The 26,134-nt window shown below is 50.6% G+C and overlaps 1 protein-coding gene across 7 annotated transcripts in view; it reads left to right on the top strand.

The window, feature by feature from the left end:
* Positions 1-26,134, top strand: part of CDK5RAP2 (CDK5 regulatory subunit associated protein 2) — a 167,414-nt gene that overhangs the window by 105,845 nt on the left and 35,435 nt on the right. For 4 of the 7 annotated variants that reach the window (XM_032478313.1, XM_032478308.1, XM_032478310.1 and 1 more), the window contains exons 21-25: positions 5,202-5,640; positions 10,998-11,229; positions 14,349-14,471; positions 18,641-19,217; positions 21,073-21,305. In XM_032478313.1, the coding sequence (XP_032334204.1) occupies positions 5,202-5,640; positions 10,998-11,229; positions 14,349-14,471; positions 18,641-19,217; positions 21,073-21,305 (1,604 nt within the window). The remainder of the gene's footprint in view (positions 1-5,201; positions 5,641-10,997; positions 11,230-14,348; positions 14,472-18,640; positions 19,218-21,072; positions 21,306-26,134) is intronic. The other 3 variants (XM_032478314.1, XM_032478309.1, XM_032478311.1) reach the window with 1 other exon arrangement.

Genomic DNA, 26,134 nt, shown 5'->3' with positions numbered 1-26,134 from the left:
GGCCCAATTGGTGTGGTGTTTTAAAAAGCCTGCTTGGGTAGCTAGGGTTCTGACTGGTCTGGGAAACACCAGTTTTCTGTCTAGGAATTCCCTCCAGGAGGTAGGTGTTTTTGATGGACTGAAAAAGCAGAGTATTGGAGTCAGACAGACCTGTGCTCCAGTCCAGCCCTACCATTTAGACCTTCTGACATGTCTCCTCATCTCTGTTTCCCCATCTGAAAGTGGGGCGTGATGATAATTGTTTACCCCATAGGGATCTTGTGAGGATTAAATGAAATAATGTGTATAAAGTATAGATCCAGCTTGATGTTAAGTGGGATTTTGGTGATAATACTGCTTAAGTTGTGCCCTGCCAATTTCTCCTAACCTTTCCCATGACGCTCAGGTCTTACCGTATGCAGGAGACATCAGCCACCCTTTATTCAGGCCTGTGTTCCTTGCTGAGCCCGGGTCTGAATCCTGGGTGCGGAGCTCCATCGGCTGAGGCCCGGGACTTCCACCTCTGAGCTCTCCCACCCTCCAACCGTCCACTGTGGGGCCAGCAGGCTGGCGGGGTAGCTGGGCCCCAGGAGTGAGTCTGATGCCACTTACCTGTCCGTCCACAGGGATGGAATAAGGAAGAACTTGTCCCCTCGCTGCCTTAGCCTGGCTAGCTGTCTTGCACTTGACCAAGCAGAGCACTCATTCACGGGGTTGAGGCGGGGGAGCGCAGGGTCGGTGCGGGGCCCCGCTTGGCTCGTGGGGGATGGGCTGGTCGTCTCCCCTCTGCATGGTGTACACTGTGGTTGTGGGTCCAGCCCTCTTTTATTTACTTCCAGTTCCTTTGCCCCATTCCCTAGAGGACGTGGTTTAGAATTTATTACCTAAATACCTTGGGGTTTATAGCTGAAACTTAGGTGTGACATTTGAAAAAGTCTGAAAGGGGAGCCCTTGGGATTATTTGTATACTACAGTTGAGCTCTACGTAATAGAGAGACGCTCAGTCCTAGGGAACCTGAGTCTGCTCTTCTGGGCGTGGATGGGGGACAGGTAAGGTCCCACCAGAGTGTGACGCCGGCGAGGGGTCAGAAGACATTAGCAGAGCAGCAGTGGGAGAGACTCGGGGGTGTGGGCTGCAGGGGAGAAGACGGGCGGGGCAAGTCCCTGAAGGGAGATCCTGTGTTAGAGAGGGGCTGGGGCCTGGGGATCTAGACAGAAGCCGGAGTCCTCCTTGGCCTTCCCTCTTCCTGCAGCCCCCAAACCGTTCCTCTCCTGAATACACTTCTCCTCCTCCTGCTGTGTCCTTTCCATTCCTTGCTTCTGTCACATTTCTCTGTCACCTCTCTGCCCTGGCTTCCTAACTAGTGCCCTGCAGCATCCTGCCCCCTTCCAGTCTGTTCTCCACACCACTCCCATCGCAGTTACTTAAAATGCAGTGCAGTCACTCCTCTGCTTAAAACCCCACAGAGACTCTCCACTTGTCTCGGGATCAGACTCCCCAGCCCGGCCTGCTAGGCCCCGCCTGGCCTGGAGACCTTCACCCGGTTCCCACCCGGCTTCCTGTGCTCCAGCCACATGGCCCTTCCTGGCCCTGGAGGGGACCCAGCGGCTTCTCCTTTCAGAACCAGCCCATGCTGCTCCCTCTGACCAGCTCTCCTGTGGCCTCCCTGGCTCCCTCCCCCGACCAGGGTGGGTCACCAGCCGGGAGAAGCTGCAGAATTGGCTAGTGCTGGAGGTGCCAGCTAGAGCTGGGGGTGCCGAGTGAGCGCTCACTTTGAAATGAATGATGCGAAACGCCAAGTGTGACCTGTCCTGTGAGTGCGTGTTGTGCGGGTAGCTGTGAAGGAAAGGCTGGATGTGACAGGTGGGGGACCACTTAGCCCTCCTTATCCCATTCCAAGTGCTTTCACATCCTTCGCATCACTTACCAAGGTCAATGCCAGTTTCCAAGTTGTGAAACCCAGTGCCTAGTGTCCTCTTTCCCAGGCAGCTGCCACGTACTCTGGCCTTGCATTCACCACCCTGTTTTCTTTCTCCCTCCCGGGCCCCTCCTTCTCGGTCTCCTTTGCTGGCTCCTCTTCCTGTGCTGGATGCCAGATGCTGGAGTGGCCTGGAGCTCTGTTCTCAGCTCCCTTTTCCTCTCACTGTCCTGTGGCTTCAGAGTGTCCTGCATGACTTCCACAGTAATTCTGGCGGTGCAGACCCCTCTCCAGGTCACCATCTCCTCCTGGGTGTCTAATAGGCACTTCAGCTCTGTCTGTCTAAAGCCCAGCCCCCTGTTCTAACGTGCTTCTCTGCTGTTCTTTCACATGTCAGCACTTCTGTGGCCGAAAGTCTGCTTTCCACACCCCTCATACCTATCAGCAAGTCCTGCTGAATCCACCTCTAAAGTGGATCCCTCCCCCAAGCCCCTCATGTCCCTGCTGCCGCCCACTCGTGCCCGGACTCCAGCAGCCCAGCTTCTGACATCTCCCTGCTTTTCCATCTGTGCCCCTTGCTGGTCGTTCTCCACAGAGTAGCCAGAGCCATCTTTTAGAAACTTAGGTGAGATCCTGTCTCTTCTGTGCTGAGAACTCTCCAGTGGATTTCTGTCGCCTTTAGGGTGAGATCCGAGCTTCGCGGCCTGGCCTCTGCCTGTTTCTCGGTCTTTATCAGCTGCCTCTCTTGTCCACACTGACCGCCCTGTTCCTCAGCCATCCAAGCTCGTCCTCCCCTCAGGGCCTCTGCAGTAGCTGCTCCCTCTGCCTGGATGCTCTTTTCCTGAGACACTGGTGGTGCCTTAGCTAGAGATCAGCTCTGTGAAGAGGCCTTTCCTGACCTCTTTGTCTGACAAGAATCCCTGCTTCTACACTTTTTCTCAGGACTGGTGCCCTCCCTCCCTCCCTCCCCCTCGTCCCTCCTTCCTTATACTTGTCTTATTTAGTTATCAGCGTGTGTGTGAATGTCTGTCCCCTTAATGAAATGTACGTGCCGTGATTCTTCTTTGCCATGCATTTCCACTGCCTTATGTGACACCTGTCAGGTGCTCAGTAAATATCTGAATGAACGCGTGGACAATTAAAAGCTCGGCATCACAGTGGAAGGGTTATGTTTAGAAAACTGGAAAGCATGCAGGGCTTCTTTGGAGCCTGAAAGGTCCGCACTCCAGTCTTTGCCACTTTGCTCAGGGACCTTGAATCTTCGTGAGCCTGTTTCTTCTTCTTCTGTGAAATGGGGTTAATAACAGCCCCCATCTCAGTCTCACTGTGAGGGCCACGTGTATTTAGTGTGTTTCAAGGCTCCAGCACCCCGTACGTGCTCAGTAAATGTCAGTGCTCCTCCCCTCATGCCCCCTTTGTGGCAAAGATGCTCAGCGTACATAAACAGTGTTTGGGCTTCCGACAGGACCCTCGGACTGAACCATTAAAAGTTCCCGATTATGGCGACAGCTTAATGAATCTGCGGTTCAGATTTCTGGCTGAGTAACACTTGAAATGTTTTATTTAACAGCACTACCACTTTAGTGTATTATAATGGCCTCTCTCACCGCCTTTTACTACCCATTTGTAAGTCTTTTTCTTGGGTTTTATTGTGTGTTGTTTGGTAGTGAGTAATGGTCCTCCTTTGGCCAGCTCGGTAACAATTGTCATTATTTTTAATCTATATTAAGGGAAGGAGAGGAAAGGAAAATGTAGTTTAACATGCTTGAAATATCAGGAATATTTTTGAAGTCTGAGTTTACTGAATTTTAAGATGGTTTGTGTAGTCTGGATGATCCCACATTAGAAGTGAGAAATGTACCGTACATTTTAATTTCATTTTTCATACTTTTAGCTTTTCTCCTAGGTCAGTGTGCTGTAGCTGTTTAATTTGAATGGGATTGACTCTGCCAAGGGCTGGATGTTAGGAATCCAGACAGGAGGAAGGCCTTACTTGCCCCTGCCCCTGGAGGGCCCTCTGGGAAGAGAGCACGAGGGGCCGTGTCTCTCCTAGTCGTAGCAGAGATACGAAACCAGGCAGCGGGAGAAACTGCAGAGAGAAGAAGGGCCTCGCAGGGTGAGGCCTCTCCTGTCCCCTCCCCTCTCCCGATCCCACCGCCTTATCCTGACCACACCTTCTTTTCCCTGGAGGCAGTAACAGCTTTCCAGCTGGCCCTTCCCTCAGTGCTTGCCTCCCTCCACCTTTTTTCATAATTTTCCTGGGAAAGCAGAGCCTGAGAGAAAGACTTGGATGCAATTGGTTGATTTGGGATGTGGCTCAGGCAGCAGGAAGGACGATGAGGGGGAGAGTAAGGCGGGAGTGGAGGCAGAGCCAGTAAGTGTGCGTGGTGATCTGATTACTGCTGTGAGCAGCAGGGACTTCATCCTGCCGGCCACCCGCTAGGGACTGTGTAGACCCTGCCTCGGTGCTGTCTGTCTGTCGGAAGGGAGACTTGGACGTTCATCTAACACTCTTCCTCCATGGGTTTAGGGTCTCCCCTGGAGCTATAAACTGGTCCACACTTGCCCACTGCCCTGCTGGCCGGCTCACAGAGCTCTGGGAAGAGGCCCAAGGCCGCAGAGAGATGCAGTGGGCACCGGAGGTGGGACTGTCTCCAGGGTGTGTGGCAAGGGCCATGAAAAGCATCTGCTGCCTGTACTCTCTTGTTGAAGCCTCACAGCTGTCCTGTGGGAAGACCCACCTGACTTTGTAAGAATCGCAGAGTTAGAACCTGAAGCCCTTTGGTCTGATTTCAAAGCCACTGCTCTTTTAACCCCGAGCACTTTACAGCATCCCTTCATTCGGTGCCTATTTACTGAGCACCCATTGTGCACCCTGTTGGACCAGGTCACAGATCCAGCAGGTGGACCAGATTCACCCAAGGCCAAACTTGCCCCTGGATGTAGGGATGGAGCTGGAATGGGCAGGGAGTGGATCCTACAATTGTCGTGAACACCAGTGACCCTGTTTGCTTCTTCCCAGGCCCAGCCTGCATCCGGGCAGCCGTGTGGCCCCCTCACTTGCTGTGTACCTGCGTCAGCTCAGTTCTCTTCTCCTTATCCACGAAGTACCTGGTGGTTCCCACCTTGTGTGGTTGCTCTGGGGTGACGGGGATAAAATACCTGGCGTAGGTCCCGGCACGTGGCAGGTGCTCACTATGCTTAGCTTAAACAGAGTCTGGGCCAGAATCGGTGGGGGGAGCTGGGTCGGGGACAAGGCCGTAGCAGAAAGCTTAGCTCCTTCCACTTCCTTCCCTTTTGGAGAAACAGGCCGGACCTTCTGAAAGCGCTCCGTGATCTGCTTCTGGAACAGCTGTGCCTGATAGAGCAGGAAGCTTCTGGAGAATACCTTGATGGTAAAACGGAGAAGACACTGAAGCAGATGGCCCTTCAGCTAGGAGGAGAACTTGGACCTTTCATCCATGCCAGCTCGTCTTCCCAGCCACACGAGGCACTGAAGTGGCCTCTGGGAGCCCAGCTAGCAAAGGTGGACGTGGAGGCCAAGGTGGAGCAGAAGGACGCTTCCGTGCAGACTGCGGCCACGGAGGGCGACACGCTCAGATTCAGACATGAGGGCCAGAGGGAGGCTTGGGAGGAGAAACCCTCAGACGCCGTGTGCAGCGCGGAGCATCAGCCCGAGAATTTGTGCAGGAAGCCGGGGCGGCAGGCCACTGCCCTTTCCTTCCCCTGGGGGACCGAAAAAGTAAGTTTTCCCTCATATTACTTCCTTAGTTACTTATTAAATACAAAAAACTGAAGAATCACCTCTGATCCCACTACTTTTTTTTTTTTTTTTTTGTCTAAAGTCTGGTGTCTCTCTACTGATTCCTGGCCTCTCCCCAGAGGTGTGAGTCCATCCTTGCCTTCCCCACAGTGTTGCCACCACTTCCTCCCGCTCTCTCTCCTCTCCCACCCCATCTCTCTCTCATTTATCTGTATGTCATGAGATTTCTGTGTTTTCAGTATAGAAGCAGAGTCACATCTGTGCAGCATCTTTCTTTCTCTTCCATGTTATGTATCACCAACATCTTTCCTTGTAACAGCTTGTAAGATTCCACAGGGGGGAATGTGCCAAAATTGATGTAATTTCCCCCTATTGCTGGACCTTTACTTTTTCCTTTTAATACCTAAAACTAATATAATATTATAAGCCAGTTACTTCTCAATTTGTATTTTTATTTTTAAAAATTTTTTAATTGAAGTGTAGTCGGTTTACAATGTGTTAATTTCTGGTGTACAGCACGGTGATTCAGTTACACACACACACACATATATATATATTCCTTTCATATTATTTTTCATTATGGGCTATTACAAGGTATTGAATATAGTTCCCTGTGCTCTACAGTAGGACCTTGTTGTTTATCTATTTTATGTATGGTAGTTAGTATCTGCAGATCCCAAACTCCCAGTTTATCCCTCCATCCCCCACCCCTTTGCCCCTGGTAACCGTAAGTTTGTTCTCTGTAGGACCTTTACTTTTGCAGGTTGCATTACATTTGTAATAACCTGACTTCAGGGGTAGGGACGAGAACCTGAGTTTTATTCTGTGCAGATTTTGTGTGTGAGGTCCTGTTCTGTGGGCTTGGTCTGTGTTCCCCTATGCTTACAACACCCATCAAAGATGAGCAGCCAGGTCCTGAGTGCCTGTAGTTAGCCAGCTGTTCAGGGGCTGAGCTGGGCCCCTCCCCGAGCCTGACGGCACCGCCATGGCCTTTCCCTGGGTCAGGCTCCTCTCCAGCCTGCGCTGGCCTGGGTGGTTGGGTCTGGCTTTGGTGGGTGAACATTTTGCTTTGGTCAAGATGCTTTCTCTAAGCGTCTCCTCAAATACCACCAAAATGCCAGATTATTATAAGGCAGACTCTCCTGGCAATATTTGATTGGGCCATTTACTAAAGTCCTCCCGGAGAAGGGGGCGGGTTTGGGGCGAGGCTCGCTGCCGCAGGGAGACGCAAGGGTTCTGGTAGAGAAGGAAGCGGGCCGTGTTTGTAACAGCGTGCCAGTGATGGCTGTGGGTATTCCTCTCTCCGATGGATGTTTTGTATCTGAGAAATCAACTGTACACACTGCTTCATAGCATCAGAATGGAGAATTAAGTTTATTTTCTGACCACTAAATTACTGCTTTTGTGTATACCAAAGAGAGTTAGATATATCATTAGCAAAATTGCTTTTGATTGTTTTAAATTATACACCAAAACTGTAATTTCTAGAAAAGGGTTTTCTAAAGATATCAGTAGACACACACACACAAAAAAAAAGGCAGTGCCATTATATTAACGGTACTCGAAATGCAAATTTGTGCCATTTGGCTAGAATAGAAATGCTCTCATCTGCCCCAGCTAGTTTAGTTTGTACGCATGTGTTAGGAAAACTAAATGTTGTGTGTGTGCGTGTGTTTTTCCCCCTTATTTGTGTAGGAGATAGTATCCTATGTTCAGGAAAATTGGATAAGCAAATGAACTTAATTTCCCCAAATACACTGAAAAAATCTTTCTCATTTGGCATTATCCTTCTTGCCGGTGTCTTCAAAAGGGAGGTAGGTGTGTTTATTTTTTAGCATCTGCTATATATGCCAGGATTGTGCTAGATAATTCTACCCATATGTCACATTTCACATTTAATCTTCTCAAGAAGCATATGAGTTAGGGAGGCATTACCTACATTTTACATATGAAGAAATACAAACTCTGAAAGGCTCAGAACATTGTCCAGAGTGACTTAGCTGTTCAGAAGGGTAGGAGGGATGTAAAATGAGGTCTGGCTTTAGAGGCAGATGGAGATGTTATAACCCCATGTTCTCAGGAAGAGAGGCGCCCTCTTATCACCAGGGTGGCCTTCAGTCTATGCAAAGGAGAAGAAAATTTAATGGTCTTCGGTTAGTCAAGGAATCAGGAACCCTAGATAGTCTAGAAATTTGGCATCCTGTTAGAAAGAACATCTTTGCAGCCCCAGGGTGAAACAGGGAGACGGGATAGAGGTGAGATGGGGGGCTTTACAGATACACCTGTGATTGCATGGGGACCCTTGGGTCAGTCATGTGACTTCCTCAGTGCCTCGAATGGGATCGGGGTGACCTGGAACCCAGGGCTGGCTCAGTGAGGCAGTGCGTGCCTCGTGCCTTGTCCTGTATGTATGCGTGCCCCTGTCCCCCTTCCGCTGTGGGAAGTTCCACTATGACATCTTCAATACGGCAGTAGATGGGGCTCTGTTCGGCGTCCATAAGGTAGCATCTTGTGGGCTGTTATTTTAGGAGCGGCGTTGGGCTGACTGACGGCAGTCCTCCAGCCTGAAATTGGCGCTGGCATTTGTGCACTTGCAGATCACTTTCCTGCTGCCATATGACACACAGATTTGGATCCAAGAATAAAGATTGGTGGAGCCTGAGGACCAAGCAAACGACTGTTATTTTCTATCCTCTCTGATGAGGCATCTGCCTCCTCCCATGTGGTCCGTGTCACCCCCTCAGACCGTTCTTGTCCTTGAACCTGTTTTCCTCTTGCCTGGGATTTCAGGGCAGAACATGTCTCACTTTTCTTAACTGGGCAGTAGAGTCTGAAGAGGTAATTTGAGATCCGGCTCTTTAACCTTCTTACTGTATCATACCATTCTGGTTGTTTGATATCTCAGCTCTCCATCCAGAAAAATAGGCATAACTTCTAGGGTCCTGTGAGCTCTGGGAGTGCAGAGTTGACTTGGGGATCATGGGAGAGCGTGTGTAAAAGCATTTTCCACCCTAGAATGGCAAGAAGGGCTCCTTCCTCTTCCTTCTTGAGAAACTTCGCTGATTTCCTCATTCTCAGGGTCCCAACCATTCCCAACCACAATCGATTTTAGAACATATTCTTATTCCAAAAAGAAGCCCAACATGTTAGCAGTCACTTCCTGTTTCCCCCACCCCTAGCTGTAGGCCCCCACCAGGCTTTTTTCTGTCTTTATAGATTTGCCTGTTCTGGATTTCAAGTACGTGGAATCATGTAGAAGGTGCTCTTTGGTGACTGGCTTCTTCCACTTAGCATAATGTTTTCAAGGTTGATTCACGCTGTAGCATGGATCGGTACTTCATTTTGTTTCATTGTCCATTGTATGGATATACCACATTTTATTTATCCATTCATTAGTTGGTGGACGTTTAGGGCAGTTTCTGCTTTTTGGATGTTAAGAATAATGCTGCCGTGAACATTCATGTACGCGTTTTTGTGTGTACGTATGTTTTTCTTTCCCCGGGGTATATATCTCGGAGTGGAATTGTTAGATCATATGGTAAGTCTGTTTAACATTTTGGGGAACTGCCAGCCTCTTTTCTAAAGTGGCTGCAACTAGTTTACAGAAGTTTTCACAGCAACATATGAGGGTTCCAGTTCCTCCACATCCTCGCCAACAGTTGTTATTACCTTTTTGATTATAACCATCCTAATGAATAGGAAGTGGGGGTATTTCACTGTGATTTGATTTGCATTTCTTTGATGACCAACTATTTGAGCATCTTATCATGTGCTTGTTGGCCATATGTGTATTTGTTTTTGAGAAATGTCTATCAGATCCTTTGTTCATCATTTAAATGGGTTATCTGTGTTTTTATTATTGAGTTGTAGTTTTTTTTAAAATGTATTTTCTATTCAAGTCCTTCTTCTCAGCTTTTAAACATGCTTAAAATTCCTCCACGTAAAAGGCATCCCCATTTGACCTCTTAGGTTGTTTGTATGTTAATTCCACAAATAGTTGTTGAGCACCTATTGTATACTAGCTCTTGTGCTGGAAGCTGTGGTTAGAGTATGAATAAGAAACGCAAAATGCATGAACCCTAGAGCTTACAGGCTGGTGCAGAAGGTAGACAAAGAACAAGTAATTCCATAGGCATTTCATTCTCATGGTAAGAATGTTTTCCCTGGAGAACCCTAGCGGGCAGTGAATATATAACAGGGAAATCGAGGCCCATTCTTCTGAGAAGGCCCATTCGATCTGAGTCTCAATGAAGGTATTGGGATTAGTGGGAAAGGTGAGGGTGAGCAGGAAAGAGTGTTCTAGGCAGAGGAGACAGCATGTGCCAGGGTCCTGAGGTGGAAGGAATGCAGCATTTTGAGGAATGATAGGAGGTCTGTGGCTGGAGAGTAGGGGGAGGCAGGAGAGGGGAGTCTCTCAGGCACAACGTGTGAGCTGAGGTAAAGACTTTGACCCTTGTTGTACGAGGACTGGGGAACAATTAAAATAGTTTTAAGCACGGGGAAGGTAGACTTGCCTGCTTGGTGCAATATGGCAAGTGGGTTAGAAAGGGCGAGAGTGAGTGTCGGGAGGCTGTCGCGGTGGCCTCGGTGAGAGCTCCCAGCATCAGGAGCTGGGCAGTGGCAGTGGAGGATGAGAGGAGTCAGAAGAATTCACAGACAGCTTGGGCGTTGGAATTAGGGGGGGCCTGGTGTGGGATGGAAGTGGGTGGTGCACCCAGAGGGCCATTTAAAGATGGTGCCCGGGCTGTTGGACAGGGGTGTGATTCACCAGGACAGAGACCGTCCCAGTCGTGTAGCTGTGGGGATGAGGACCCGGGGTGATGCCGTCAAAACACTGAGCTTTCACTTGACAGGACCTGCAGGCCATCAGAGATGGAGACGTGTGCCCCAGGCAGGTCAGGAGCTCTCATCCTGAGAAATAGCCATTGGACTAGTGACCCAGGAGCCCCCGAAAAATGTAGTAAAGGATGGTTCTGGTGGCCTAGTGGGGTGGAAGGCAGGTTGGCTTATATTGAGGAAAGGGTGGGAAGTGAGGAAATAGATAAGGAACAAGAAGGTGTTTCCCAGAAGATTGTGTTGGGAAGAGATCTGCTATATGGGAACATCTGGGGGCAGAGTCAGCGGGCCAGGGCCAGGAGGGTGTCTGGGAGGAAAATCCTGGCCCTTGTCAGTCGGAGGAAGGACCTGCCAAGACACGAGCTCTGTGGGCTGAGGGATAAACAGAGATGCCATCATCTGCACAACCTCTGTAAATCCTGTTTTACAAGGTTGGCGCGAGAACGTTGACTCCGAGACCTGAGGAAGGGTGTTCATTGTTCACGTGTGTGTGTTTTCAGAATGCTAAGAAGTCGCGCCTGCCCATCCTGATAAAACCATCCCAGTCGCTAGGAAGTGTGTGCCGGCTCCCCGCCTCCCAGGGGGTGGTGGCCCAGCTACAGGGCCAGATCCTGGAGCTGCAGGGGGAGCTGAAGGAGTCCAAAATTCGCAATAAGCAACTTCACCAAAAGTTAATTCTGGCTGAAGCAATGATGGAGGGGAGGCCAGCGCCAGACGAAGAGCCCCTGAAAGGTAAGCCCCGAGGAAAAGGTGTTCTCTGCGAGCTGGGTGACCCACCCACTAGGACGGGTGGAAATGTCACCTTCATTGTTCCGAATTACAATACGCTTGAGTATAAATTCCGAGAATTGCAGTGACTAATCTTGACTCTTGACAAACGCACAATGGAGGGAGCACAGAGGGAACATGCATGTGTTGTTTTCGTTGACTTCTGGAGGGCTAGCGGGGGCTTGTCCTGCTCCCAGGCCTTGTGAGGTCACTGGGCCCTTCGCTTGGGGCTGTCTGGGGCCCCCAGTCGTGCGTGGTGTGACTGAAGTCTGGACTTTTCTCAGGTCCTGGCTGTGGAAGCCCCAGTCCTCTCTGTGGGTTCTCTGGCTGTCCAGACCACACTTGTTTGGGTTCCTCAGGGCTAATTCCAAACCCTACTGACCACTGGCTTCCTCTGGAAGTGACCTGCCACCCTGTTCACTCTGAATCAGCTGTCTCTGCTCTCCTGGGAGCTCCCAGATAGAGAGCCCTTGGGTTAGACCCCTGAGCTTGGGGGGAGCGCCTCCATGGTGTCCCCTAGTCCGAGACAGTGGTGCTTAGAGGTTCTACCCCTTTGAGAGTCGGAAGAAAGCTGGGCACCCTCTCCCAGAACCACGCAGGTAAGCACGTGTGTAGCACTGAGCGCCATCTCCAGAGGGTTCCCGAATCCACAGAAGAGCTTATGTTGACTCTTCCTTTTCAACTCCTGCTGTAAGCAGATGACAGCAACCCACAATAACAAGAACAGCAGTGATCTTTTATGTATTTATTCAGAAAGTGTGTGTCTGTCATCCTGTGGGCCAGGCGCTGAGGAGAGAGTGAACAAAAGAGGTGAGGTCTGTGTCCCGCTCACATTCCTGCCGGGGGAGGGAGGCAGTAAGATGATGGGCACGATCAGTGCTGTGCAGGAGGATGAAGCAGGTGAAGGGCCTGGGAAACGTGGTACAGAGCAGGGTTTGCTACAGCACGTGGACTCTTAGCGCCTCCCTGGTGAGGCCACATTCGAGGGGAACCTGGGAGGAAGTGAGTGGACTAGTTATTTTGGGAGGTGCGTGCCTGGCAGAAGGAACAAGGACAAAGGCCTGTGAACTTGAGAAGTTGGGTGGATAGAAAGGAGGCCAATTATGTGGCTGGAGTGGAGGGAGGAAGGAGAGGGTAAGGGGTCAGGGAGGTGGCGGGCCCACTAGGCCCTCCCAGACCAGTCTAGGGCTTCTCCTCTAGGTAAGGTTGGAAAAGGCTGGAGGGTTTTGAGCAGCGGAGTCTGAGTTAGGCATTAAAGCCAGGATTGGCAGACTGTGTCCTGTGGACCAAGCTCGCTGTGGGTTTTGTGAACTTTCACGGGGGCACGGCTACACACGTTCATTTGCATATTGTCTGTGCTGGCTTTTGCGCTGTGATGGGAGAGTTGAGGAGCTGTGATAGTGACCCTGTGGCTCGAAGAGTCTCAAATATTCATTATTAGGCTGACCTCTGCTTTAAAGGCTAAGAACGACTGGAAGGATGTCATACCTGAGATGGAAAGACTGACGAGAGCCAGGCGTAGGGGGACATGAGGTGTCTGGTTTGGGACTCCTTTGAGATTCCTGCTGCCCGTCGCTGTGGGGACGTCAGCTAGGCTTTTGGAGATGGATGAGCCTGGAGTCAAGGGGAGAGGCCTGGGCTAGAGCTGGGAACTTTGGAGATGTCAAGACGTTGCTGGTATTGAAGCTTCGAGGCTTGGAGACATAGGGAGCAGGTCAGGAACCGACACGTGGGCTCTCTAGTAAGTGGAGGCTGGACTGAGAAGACGCAGCCAGTGAGGGAGGAAGGGAGCCGGGAGAGCATGGCTTCCAGAAGCTGAGTGACGAACAGATCGGCTGTGTCGAGCACTGCTAGTGAGGCAGTAAGACAGGGAGTGGGGGTTGCAGGGAGGAAACATCCCCTCCTGGGGAGGCTGCCGGAGAAGCCGCATTTGCAAGGGCGGGCTTGAGACCGAGGTGGGAGGTTGCACCCAAGTCGGGGGTTTTCAGGGTGGTTCAGAGATGGGAGGTGACTGGGAGCCTTGGACTGCTGGTGGCAGTAAAATAAAATAAGGTGAGCGCCCGCTACGTGTTGAACCCCACTGTCCACTTTAAATACGTGATCTAATTGAATCCCCGTAACAGTCCTTTGAGGCAGGCGCACGGTTATTCCCGTTTTAACGCTGAGGCAGCACTTTCAGAGAGCGACTTGGCTGTGGCCATGCTGTTGCTGACGTCCCGACCTTGACTGGAACCAGCCTGCCTGATTTCAAAGCCTTTACGTTTCCCCTTACTTGACTGTTTCCTACGCCCTGGGATAGGATACCCTGCATGTGGATTGTATGCGGATCTGCAGCCGGGGGTATTTTCCATTTGGTTTTAGGTTCTCTCTGGGGTCTATCAGTTGCGGTTTTCAGATAAGTCGGCCTTTGGTAGGGCTGCCCTCCCCATCCCCCTTCCTTTCCCAGCATCCTTCATCCACCCCGCTCTTCACGCCGTCGGTGAGTACCCCCAGCACCTGCTGTGCTCCTGGCCTCACGCACAGGGCGTAGGGGAGAGAGCAAGGATGGAGGTGCTGCCTCTGCCTTCTCAGGCTCCCTGTCTAGCGGGACGGGGCAGATAACTAAGCCCATCAGTGCGGTGGGCACGGGGTTGCTTCAGAGCCGAGAGATGCGGTGGCAGAGGGGACGCAGCCACACGGAGGCCCTGGCACCTTGCCCAGGGCTTGCCATTTGCACTTAACACTGATCTGATTTCTTGCTGAGACCTGGGGTGCCTCAACGAGGTGCTGCTTCTGCAGCGGTCTGGAAGGCCCCGCGGGCCTCCCTTCTTGGGAACAGTGGGCACGAGTCTACGGAACTCATTTTCTCCCTCGTAGTTTTTGGAGAGCCTAGACTTCAACCATTTCAGACAAGCTGCAGTATATTTACGCTTTTTATGTCCTGTTATGGCAGCTCGATAGATTAATTTTATCTTATAAATTGCATTTTGCCTCCCCAGTGTTTTTATTTTCCCTGTTGTATCTTTGTGTTCTTCTTAGTTGCTTGGCTAAGTTTCAAGTCCGTGGTTTTATTTATTTGTCTTTCTCTGTGTGGCTGCCTGCAGCCCAGCCTCTCGTGGGAGCAGCCTACCAGGACGGCCCCAGGGAGCAGGAAGGAATGGAAGCCACACCCTGTGTCTGGAGAGACCAGGAAAAGGACAGCGATCAGCACGCCAGCTGCGACACAGGTCAGAACTCACCCCGCTCTGTGTACCGAAGAGCTACTGTGTGCCGGGTGCCACTGGGCTGTTTTATATAAAAATTATTACTAAGTCCTGTGACAGCCACCTGAGGGCATCATGGTTGTTCCCATTTAACACCGGGAAGGCTGAGGTTTTTAAAATGAATTGATCCAGGGTCACCCAGCTGATAATTAGGTGGACGAGGCAAGGACATTAGGGTTTCTGTCTGAGCTTACAGTCCATTTGTCTGACACTTTTCCGCCAGCGCAGTGCCTGCCCCCGGGGGTCTCGCCGTCAGCTGGTCATCAGTTCTGCTTGGTGCTGGCTGTTGTTAGGTGTCAGCTGCCCAGGGAGGGGGGTGGGTGGGGAGGAGCGAGCCTGGGGGTCAGGTGGATCAGTGGGAAAGGAGCAGAGATGTGAGCAAGGCCCCAGGCAAGCTGGGTTCCTTCTTAGAATTATGAAGTGTCACAAGCATTCAGGTAAGCGCAGAGGATAATACAACAATATTCATGATTCTGTTCAAGCATGAACGAATGCTTGCATTTTTTTCCTTTTACCTTAGATTTATTTTCCCCCTTCATTAAAAAAAAAAGAAAGAATTACCATTAATGTGGCCCTAATTCACTCTGTCAGAAATCATTGTCTTTAGGACCCTAAATTTGTCCTGGGGCGACCATTGAGAACGCCAGTCTCTGGGGAAATACTGAGTTATGGGCCCTGTCCCAGTGGCATAGGCTTCCCCAGGGCCAGCGGTCAGCGCACTGAGGACACGGTCACAGGCTTCCGCCCTGGGTCCCGGGCTTTGAGGAGGAGGCCCCCTCCCAGGTGGTAAAGCACTCAGAAGCCCCAGAGCTGCGTTGTTTCCTGTGATGTAAGTAGATGGTCCTGGGGACATCTTTTGATCTCTTGCTTCTAGTTAGTTGGTTACTAAAGGCTTCTTGACCGATTGGCAGTTTCCCTTTTCCTCTCAAATCCCCATCGTTAGTGAATTTCTTTCCTTTGTTCTTAATGTGCTTCTAGAACTTTGCACATGCTGTTGCCTCTGCCTGAATTTCCTCCCTTTTGTTGTTGCCTAGCTGATGCCTCATCCTTTGCTCTCTGCTTAAATGTCCCTTTCCAGGGAAGGCCCTCCTGAGTCCCTGGTCGCTGAGACATCCCATTATTCCGCCGTCTTCCGGTCTTGCAGTGACTTGCGCGGTGACTGCCCCCGGCAAGGCTGGGTACCACGTGTGATGGCTTTGCTGCTGCTGCTTCAGCAGCTCCTTGAGAAACGAGTGAAGGGGCTTCCACAGACGTATTATCCTTCACACTGAGGGTGCAGGAATGTCTCCCCTTGCTCGTGCCCCCCTGACACGGGAGACCCATTTGCAGGAGGGATACGTCAGGAGGCAGGATTCATGGTGGAGGCGGGCTGCCAGGCTTTGACTGGGGGCTCTGCTCTGAACCGTGGGCAAGTGCTTAGCTCTTAGCCTCTCAGTTTCCTCTTCTGTAAAATGGGGACACTAGTGACGCCTGACAGGGTTGTTGTGAAGATTAAATGGACGGCACAGATGAGGGGCTGGGTGCCTAGGCCAGGTCCCAGCACATAGTTAGTTATGTGTCCCGACCCCTTGCTAAACCTGCAGACTTGCAGCATACGCTACGGTTTATAATCCTCCATGTCCCACATCCGCTCTGCAGTTTTTTAAATGAAAAAAAAAAAAGCTCTCTTTTGGACCTTTATCAAGGGCTGTGGAGCAGAGAATGCAAAGCTGTGTGGCTGTGCGGGTGCTGAGCTGTGAGACTTGCTACCTGCTGGCCTCAGAGCCTAGAAATCGGGTCCTTACCTCTGCCAAGTCACAGGTCGCTGTAGATTAAGGGCATGTCTGAAGTCAGAATTATGAGTGCCAAGTGTCTGAATGTGTCGTGAGGAGCAGAGCTGGAAGTGGAGGGCAAGGGCTCAGTGTGGATATGAGGACGCACACCTGCCCAGCCATAGTGAGGACGTGTGTGCAAACATCCAAGCTGGCCACAGGCCATACTGCAGCAGGACAGTTGTATGGGTCTTGCCTGTGTCATTGCCTCATGATTTCCTAACGAAAGTCATCAGAACTGATCTTTATTCCCATGAGTGGACACTGCTTCTTGCCGTGGAACTCCATCATGAAGTTGTCGTAGCAAAGATATTTCATTGTTGTGGAAGGTGAGTCACTGGGAAAAAGCCGTGTTGAGATTCCTCCCCCATCCCTCTGACCCTCATTCAGCCCGCAGTGCTCACTGAGGACCTTCTCTGAGGGCCCCCAGCCCCATGCCAGACCCTGGAGAAACAGATGAATGACATGGTCTCCACCCTGAAGGACCTCAGAGATGAGGGATTTGCACAAAGTTTGTACAGTAAAAATGCTCTGTTAGGAATCCTTTCTTGAGATCATCGACTGTCTAGAATAAAAAGGTTTATTTTATGGTATTTGCATTGTGAGTGGAGAGACGAGAATGGGCTTCAAGCCACGAGGAGCACCTGCAGAACCCGGAAGCTGGGATGTCCAGCCTGACAAGGATTTGCGCTTGCTTTTCCTTCGGAGGGGGCTCCTCGGTCATCTCATCCAACCTGCGCTGCTGCCTTTCCAGCATCTCCCCGAGTCCACAAGCCTTTGCTCACCTGCCTCCCGAGAAAGGAATCCTCTTCCATCTTTAAAGATTTCAGGGAAGCAAAGGATACACATTCGTATGAGTTGGTTTCCTTCACTACTGTGTGCCAGACACTCTTAGCCTTCTTGCAGATATGGTCCCATTTGATCCTAAAAGCAAAAACAGAAGACTTCACAGTAAATGATATTCTATCCATTTTGCAGATGAAGTTACCAAGGCTCAGAGAGGCTAAGCCACTTGCCTTAGGTCACACAGCTAGTAGGGAGCAGAAACAGAGTTTAAAACCATTGGATTTCAAAGATGGGTTTTCTGCTATGTTCTGCTGCCTCTTAAGTATTCCCACAGCTCCTTGTATTGAGCTGGGCTTTCCCTGGACAGCAGGCAGGCTGGTATGTGGTGAAGGACAGACGCTCTCGACTCAGGCCTGGACTTGTTGCCTCACAACAAGCACAACAGACGTCTCTTTAGGGAAACTGAGGCTCTGGGACAGTGAGTTACTTGCCTACGTCTGCCCAGCCAGCAGGTAGCAAAACTGAGTGTGAGGCCTCTTCTCTTTGGCTTCAAAGCTATATGCTCTTTCTGCCACGCCAATCCACCTCCCAGAGGAGTTTGGCTGCATACCTGGGGGTTTAAACTAGCGGTAAGGAAATGTTTCCTGGCGGGGTTGTGAGTCAGCAAAACAGCCCACTACAGGGAGCATCGTGGCATCTCCTAGAAACTCATGGAAATGAGATGACTCTTGTCTGCTGTGGATTTTAGAATCACTGGTCTTTAATGTTACTTCATTCACTCCCCAGTATTGGTCAGCCCTTCCTTCATGGCTGATCTGGGCTAGGTGCTGTACTGGGCGCTGAGATGTGAAGATGAAAGGCCGGTCCCTGCTGGGAAGGAACGTGCAGTCCAGCAAAGGAGAGAGGGATTCCAATAACAAAATGCTGTGTAAATAAACGAATGCGCCAAATGTCAATACTGTGCCAGCTCCCAGCGCCTGGCATGTTTGTCCCAGGGGTTATGTACAAGGTGCTGGGGAAGCCCAGAGAGGGTGACTGTTTTGTGTAGCTTGAATGTGAGCTCACAGAGGAAGGAAAATTAGATCTGGGTGTTGAAGGATGAATAGGAGTTCACTGAGGAGAAGTCAAGTCGGGGGCCAGGCATATTCCAGGCAGGGGGAACAGTGCATGCAGAAGCAGAAGCATGAACAGCCTGGTGTGTTCAGGGATGGTTGATTTACTGGGGAATCTGTGTGGGTGGTGCCAAGGGATGTTCTGAAAAGCTTGCCTGGAACTAGATTATGGAGGGTCTCAGATGCTGTGGGAGGGAGTTTGGATTTAGTCCTCAAGATAGTGGGGATACTGATGAGTTTCAGGTGGGGGTTGGTGGTTATCATGGTTGAACAGTTGCTCTGAGGAGGAGGACAGCTTGAGAGGTAAGAGGGGCTGGTTAGGAGGCTTTTGCAGTGATCTCTGCTTGGCGGTGGCTGTGAGGAAGGACAGAGGGGGTGGATTTCAGCCACAGAGATACTGACAAAAATGTATTTTGATTTTCAGACTCCGAAATTTACCAGCCTGACGACCTTGCCATCTTACCAATGTGCGAAGAGAATCTTTCTGAAGATTTTCCAGGCCCCACGTCAGTAGCTACATGCTTGAGTTCTAAGAGTCAGTTTTCCACTAACGTCAGTGTGATTGGGACCGATCCCTTGGAGAACATGGATGCCTCAAATGATAAAGAAAACTTAAGACGGAAGATCTGTGACTTGGAAACTGAGCTTGAGGGCTACCGGAATTTCATATTGCAGCTTCAAAAGCACTCCCAGTTCAGCGAGGCTGTTATCACAGTTTTGTGTGGGACAGAAGGGGCCCAGGATGGCTTGAACAAGGACAGGGGTACCAGTGACGAAGAAGAAAGGACCTTTTCAAGTTTGCACCAAGTACGCTATGTGAAACACATGAAAATCCTCCATCCGCTGGCCCCAGAGGTGATGGACAGCAAGACCCTGGAGAGTCTCAGACAGCGGCTAGTGGACCAGGAGTGTGAGCTGCAGAGGGAGCAGAATCTGAACATGGAACTCTTCAGTGAAATCCATAACCTGCAGAATAAGTTCAGAGATCTCTCACCCTCAAGGTACATCCCAGCTCTGCCTTCTCCCACTGCTTAAGCCTGCAGTTCCCCCGAGTTGCCAGTAGGTCGGCGCCCATGAGCTAAAAGGGAATGCAGCTTCACCATGGGGTCAGGTGTGTACTGGCCGAGGCTTGATGGCGTGGTTAAGGCAGCGGGCCCTGCAGAGAGGTGACAGGTGAGGCCACCATGAACAGTGGCTGCACACATACCAGTCTTGGGTCTTCTGAAATTGGCCAAGTAGGTTTTGCCCTTCTCAAGTTGGGGACTCAGGGTAAAGGTTTTATACCAGTCACTTGGTGAGTTATAATATGGCTGCCAAATGGCAGTGTTTACTCCTGACCCTGTTATTGGCTTTTACTGTGCTGCAGGGGAGCTGAAACTGATGTCCTAGTCAGGGTGGGAGGAAATAAATATTTCCCATATCTTTACCCTGTAAGGTCATCTTAGAGAAATAAGTGTGTGTTGAAAGAGAAGAATTCTTAGGTCACGAAGACATGTTTTATGGGCATAGGTGCATACAGTTTGGCCTCGTGAGATGTGACAGACGTGGGATCATTTGTAAACTTGACCTTCGTTCGTCACTGATTTGAGACAGGCACACTGTTCTCAACTGTCAGGAGCCAAAGTGCGTTTTTTTAAGACCCTGCAGACAGTGTGATTGAAGGCAGCGTGTATTTACGGGAAGGCAGTTGTGTCAGACCCGCGGTTAGGCACTTTTCTTACTTAATCCTCACAGTCACCCGAGAAGGAGGTGTTCTTGAACTTGCGTTTGTAGATGAGGAAATGGAGCCTCAGAGCGGCTGCCGTGACTGAGAAGGTGGCCCGGGAGGACTGGCAGAGCCGGCTGGTCCGGCCCACGTTATCCCGCACTGATACTGATGCTCCGGCCCCTTCCCATCCGTGAACCGGGCCCGCCTGCAGGGCTACTGTCACAGGATCTCTCTGTGTTACTTGGGGTCGAAGGTGGTCACCAGCCCCACACACTGTCATCATTTCAGGGGACATGTTTGTCCCAGGGGTTGTGTACTAAAGGGTGAACTGCAGGGTCAGGGTCTCTGCCAAGCCACTCTGCCGGCCTCCCGCGGCCACAGGTGGTAAGGAAAACAGAGCCATGCTTGCCTGAACTTGGGTTTTTCTCAGTCCCTACTAATACTGTGGGCTCACAAAGGAAAAGATGGGTGTGGTGTCAGGAGGTGGCATGGTATAAATAGAGTTGGGTTTTGAAGGCAGAGCTGTGTTTGAGTCAGCAAACTTCATCACTGAACCAACTTTGCCATCTCCAAGAGTCAGTTTTCTCTTCCATAAACAGGGATGTTCATACCTTTGCTGGGAGACGGAGAGGAAAAGATAACTTATAAAAAACACCTAATTCGGTGGCTGGTGGCTCCTAGACGCTCGGTAAATGATACTTAGGATTATGATGATTCTCTGACCTTTCGGCTGAGAGGAGAGAGTCCTGCTTCTGGTTTCCTGCCTTTGAGTCTCTTTTTTGTTCTTCATGGGGATTTGTGGTGGATCCCCTGACCCTCTAAGCACTCGCTGCTACAGTTCGGAATAGTGTTTTTGAAGAATGTACGGAAACTAATTGTTCTCCTGAGTCCTCGCCAATCTGTACTTTAATTGGGGGCTTCCTAAGGTTAAAAATATTGCAGAAGAACCTTTGTGCCAGCATTTGTTGGCTGTTTTGAAATCGAAGCAGGGGTGACCTTGTACAGTTCCAATTTTTCTAAAAGTAGATGTACTTGTACAGCTGCGGGCCCTTCAAGAGTTGTGCACTGTCATTTTTCCAATTAGTGTTAAGGTCACAAAAATTCAATTCTAAAATGGTCCAAGAATTTTCTCTCCCCCCTTTTATCAGATACGATTCGTTAGTTCAGGCCCAGGCCAGGGAGCTCTCCCTTCAGCGACAGCAGATTAAGGACAGCCACGGCATCTGTGTCGTTTACCGTCAACACATGAACACCATGATTCGGGCGTTCGAGGAGCTGCTGCAGGCCAGCGACGTGGATCACTGCGTGGCCGAGGGTTTCCAGGAGCAGCTGAATCAGTGTGCCGAGCTGCTCGAGCAGTTGGAGAAGCTGTTTCTCAAGGGTAAGCGGACGAGGGGCTGCAAGTCCTAAGACATGTCAGGAATTGATCCAGGACTCCCTGGAGGGGCCCGGGAGGAACCGACTCCTTGGCTTTGCCTACCTTCCGCCCCTCTGCTCTGACGAGGGGATGGCAGAGCCACACGGGCAGCTGCTTCCTTCCGGTGACTGCGTCCACGTGGTCGGTGGTCTGCATTGTCCCAAACCTGGGGTCCAGTGGAGATGCCCCAGGGACCAGGTGGATGAGACACACAGGTGAAGCCAGCCAGGAGGTGCGGCCCCTCAGCACCACTACGTGGTCGCTGGGTCCTCTCAATTTTCAAGAGAAGAGGGAAACCAGGGTTTTGGGGGTGAAAATGTTGGTTCATGGGTTTTAAATGTTGGCAACAGTGAACAAAACATGCAAACAAAAATCCCAGACTTTGGTTAAAAAATGTATTCAAGGGTCAGAGGTGATCAGAGGAAGGATGAAAGAAAACCTTTGGTAAACATTTGCCCTTATGTGCTACATACTTAAAAGATGTGATTGCATTACAATTAAAAATATAATTTGCAATATTTTGAGATGACAACAGAGTTCCCTTGCACCCTTCATCCACCTTCATCCGTTTTGCCACATTTGCTTTGTCCTTGTCCCTCTCTCGATAGATAGATAGATAGATAGATAGATAGATAGATAGATAGATACACTTACACACACATTGTTAGTCATCTTTCCTAACCCTTTGACGGGGGATGTGGTTGGTCCCTCCCTCTTGGGGAAATCCCTTCCTGCCTCGGCTTCTAAGAGGACATCACTCAGAGTCCGTTCTCCCGCCCACCCCACTGGCTGCCCCTTTGAAGCCCTCCCTTCGGCTCATGACATCCCAAATCTGAGCAGTTTGAGGCACCTTGCTGCTGCCACAGCTCCAGCCTTCACATCTCAGATGGTCACAGGCCTTTCCTCCTCGGCCTCCGCGCTTCCACCCTGTCCCACAGCGGTCTGTTTCCACTGTGGCCAGCGTGATCTTTACAGAATGTGCCAGGTCATAACCTTTCTCTGCTCAAAATCAAAGGCTTTCCTCTGTGAGCCGTAAGGGTCAAGTTAAATCACGGGCGTGAGGCCTTGGCACAGTACTCCGCGCATCGCCCTGAAGTTCTGAGCGCTGACTCGTTATCCGTATGTTGTGAGCCGGGGGCTTCATCCTCAGGGCAACTTATTTCACATGAGGAACTTGACCTTCACAGAGCAAGGTCAGTTGCTCAAAGTCACAATGACTTGGAACCAGGACTTGACCTCAGTTTTTGTGTCTTCAGACCTACACACAGGTGGTTCACGAGGGTCCACGTGCATTCAGTGTGATGCCAGGATAAAGCGTGGGGTAGTTTGGCCCGCTGGGCCCAGGGAAGCTCTTTTTTTAAAAGGGCCCAGCAGCTTAGGTGCGGTGCAGACTGATTTTCCTAGCACCGGTTTCCAGAACCTCTGAAGGCCGGGACACAGGAGCGCTGGACTTTTTCCAGCTTTATGAAATCCACTTTCTTCTGGCTAAGGTTTCCCAAAGAAGCTCGTTTTCATTTTACTATTGGAGGAATAAGTGAGCCCTTGGGGTAGAGCTGTGTCTTCCCGGCCTGAGGCATCTCCCATTCATCTCTTTTCTTCCGAGAGGCTCTCAGCCTCCAGGTGGGAGGCTGAAAGGGGCTGCTTCTGGCACCAGGTGCCCTCCCTTCTTCATCTACTACACAACCCCCCAGCCTTATTTATTTTTTAGTTGTTTACCTCAACAAGCCCAAAGAGATCTCACTTCTTGTTTCCTTTGGGTTCTAGAAGCAGAAGCGTTTTGGGCTTAGCAGACAACACAAACACAGAACTTAATTTTCTTCTACAAAAGGGCATAAGTCTGAAGAACCTCACTAGAGAAGCTCTTTTTTCCTTAGAGAATAAAATATAGCAGAGGTGGGTCTTTCTGGGATGCCGTCTCTTGAATTACAGCCTGGCTCTTGCATTATGAAATGAGCTTATTATAACGTAGTTTTGTATTTGAGGTAGTTGCATAGCGTGAGTTCTTTAAAAATTTAAATACAGCTTTTTTTTTTATGAATACAAAGCAGCACACGTTTATTGTGGAATAACAAGATAAGCGAATACTCCTGTCATTGCATCATTTATACAGCAAAACGTGAACACCCTGGAGTTTATACTTTCCAGCCCCTTTTTGTATGTATGTGTATTCTTGGTGGAAGTAGGGTAATATGCAACCTCTCCCTTTGTTCAATTATAGGTAATAAATGTTCATCTACATTGCAGGTTTCAGTGGCCGCAGAGCATTCTTTTGTGTGAATGTGCTATAAGTTATTTAGTCATTTTCCATTAGATGGACATTTAAGTTGTTTCCAGTTTGGAGCTATTATAAAGAACACCAAATTGGAATCTTTGTGCATATCCTTGTGATCTCTTCAGTGACATTTAATTGATAGAACCCAAGAAATAGGATGAGCGTGTGGTGTCTTTATGCTTGTGAGCATTAGAGCCGGGATTCTTGCCTAGCTCCATAGGCAAGGGATTTCACTAGGGGTCTGGGACCCTGCAAGGTGTTGTGAGTGTGGGCATTTTTCTGGAGTGAGGGTCTGTAACTCTGTGATTGTCAAAGCGGGTTGAGACCCCAAGTGGAGCAAGGACTGATGTTGGCGCCCCAGGCGTTCCACCATATCCTGGTCCATGGTACCTCCCGAGACCAGTAGCATACAATCAGGAGGGCAGTGTTCTGCTTCAGGTATTTTTGAGTAGATATTGAGGAAGAAGGTTGTGAGATAGTCCCCGTCCTCAGGGAGCTCACCACGTGTGTCAGGGTTTAGCCACGTGAATAGAGATGCTGCTGGGATCCCTTCCCTCGCAGCTCCTTTGCCTCCAGGGATGAAGGGGAAGCATCTGGTTTTTTTCAGGGATTCCACAGTCCGCCTTTCCCTGCCTTCTAACCTCTGAAGAATAGTGATGACGACGATGATGAAGGAGAAATGATGAGGAAGGCTGGTCTTCATTGAATGCTTACTGTGTCAGGCATTGTTCTCAGCCTATGAGGAGGTACCATTTAATATCTTCATTTAATAATGAGGAACAGAGAGGTTAACTTACTTGTTCAAGGTCACACAGGAAGTGGCTGAGTCTGGATTTGAGCCGAGGCAGCTTGATTCCACAGCCTAACTTCCTGACCCCCATGATGCTGTGCCCTGTACACTCCTGTCAGATTGGGTGTCCTGATTGAAGGTTTCCGTGGGCCTGGCCTCGGGTTTCCCCACTTCTGGGACCCTGTTCTAGAAGGCTCCCTCTCCACTTCTAGACATTCTGCCCATCCTCCAGGAAGCTTCCAAGAAAAAGCAAACCCGTTCGTTTTCTTTATTTCCGGGCTGTTTGTGGCTTGCATGTGGCGTCACATCTGGCCCTGTGGTGGAGGCCACGTGCTGGGGTGGACAGAACAGAACCTTTGGAGCCAGATAGACGAGTTCAGATCCCCGCTTTGCAGTGAAGGGTCAGATTTCCTCTGTGAGGTCGTAGTACCTGTCCAGCAGCATTGTCGGTGAGGATTAAATGAGGTTATTTAAAGCGCCTGGTGTCCCTCCTGGCCAGTAGTGGGAGCTCGGGAGGTGACAACAGAGATTTCTTGTGGGCGTATTTTACTTCTTCAGAGCAGAAGCTCCTGGAAGGTGGGGGCCTTGTCCTGGCCCCCCAGCCCAGGCAGAGTGAGCCGTGTGGTGCCCAGTGATGCTGTGAGGACAGTACTGAGAGTTTGTGTGGTGTGGACCGTATCCTGGGTGCTCTTGGATGGAACGTCCTCTGACCCTGTCTGGCACGCAGAGTTGAGCTTGGAGGGAGGCGCCTGTGAACTCTGAAGGGGAGGTTGCCCGGAGGAAGGGACATCGGGGCTCAGGCTTCCATGTTGGAAGGACCCGTAGTCGGGGGGAGGGTCCTGTAGGAGTGGTGATGGGGCGGGCAAGCCGTGGCTGGCTTAGTGAAGCAGGCTGTCTGATCGAAGGGAAGACTTTCTCTCAAGTCTGCCTGGAATCTGCCCTCCACACAGCCCCTTGGCTCCCTCCAACCTTTCTAAAGCAGTCCTTTCCTGCCTCAGAGATCTAGGTCAGCTGTCACATCGCGAGAACTCCCTGATGGTCCAGGCTGGATCCTGCTTGTTTCCTCCGTGTGTCCTCCCACCGTGTCCCGGCTGCTGCTCGTCACAGCGCTGTCCTGTGACTGTCTTTTGGACCCGCCATCTCCCCACTCAGCTGTGACCTCATTGAGGGCGGGTCCCTCATTCATTCTGTGTCCTCAGGGTCGGCACAGGCACCTGGGAGGAGGACGGTAGATATTTACTGCGAATTACCAGTGAGACGGAGCGGAAGAAACGCGTGGGTCATGGGGAAGATGCCAGGCTCTGCTCTGTGAACTTAATTTTGTACAACTGATGGGTTTTGAGCTAGGGAGTACTGTTTCAAAAGAGGCTTCTTATGTGGCGGCCGCGTACAGATGGGCCAGTGCAGAGGAGACTGAAGATGGGTTCACCAGTTACAAGTGTGTCCTGTGTCACGACTCTCTGACTTGTTCGGATCTGTGCTGGATGCCTATGACAGATGCTGGCTTATTTGAAAAGATGAAGGCCTTTCCCAGCCCCGCTCTGCCCCATATTCCATGGCTTTTTAGGTGTGGTGGTGAGATTTGCCTGAGAGATGGGAGCAGTGTGTCCTCGACGTGCTTCCTAAGCTTTTGGAGTAGCCTGACAGACGGTCCCCGTCACCTGTGTGAAGGCAGTTTCCACCAAGAGATTGCGTGCATCAGTTGCACCGAGCTCCCTGTTGACCCACAGT

The sequence above is a fragment of the Camelus ferus genome, chromosome 4 (genome assembly GCF_009834535.1).
Source record: "Camelus ferus isolate YT-003-E chromosome 4, BCGSAC_Cfer_1.0, whole genome shotgun sequence".
Taxonomy (NCBI): Eukaryota; Metazoa; Chordata; class Mammalia; order Artiodactyla; family Camelidae; genus Camelus; species Camelus ferus.
Note: the sequence above shows the minus strand (reverse complement) of the source record. Positions and strands in the feature narration are given on the sequence as shown.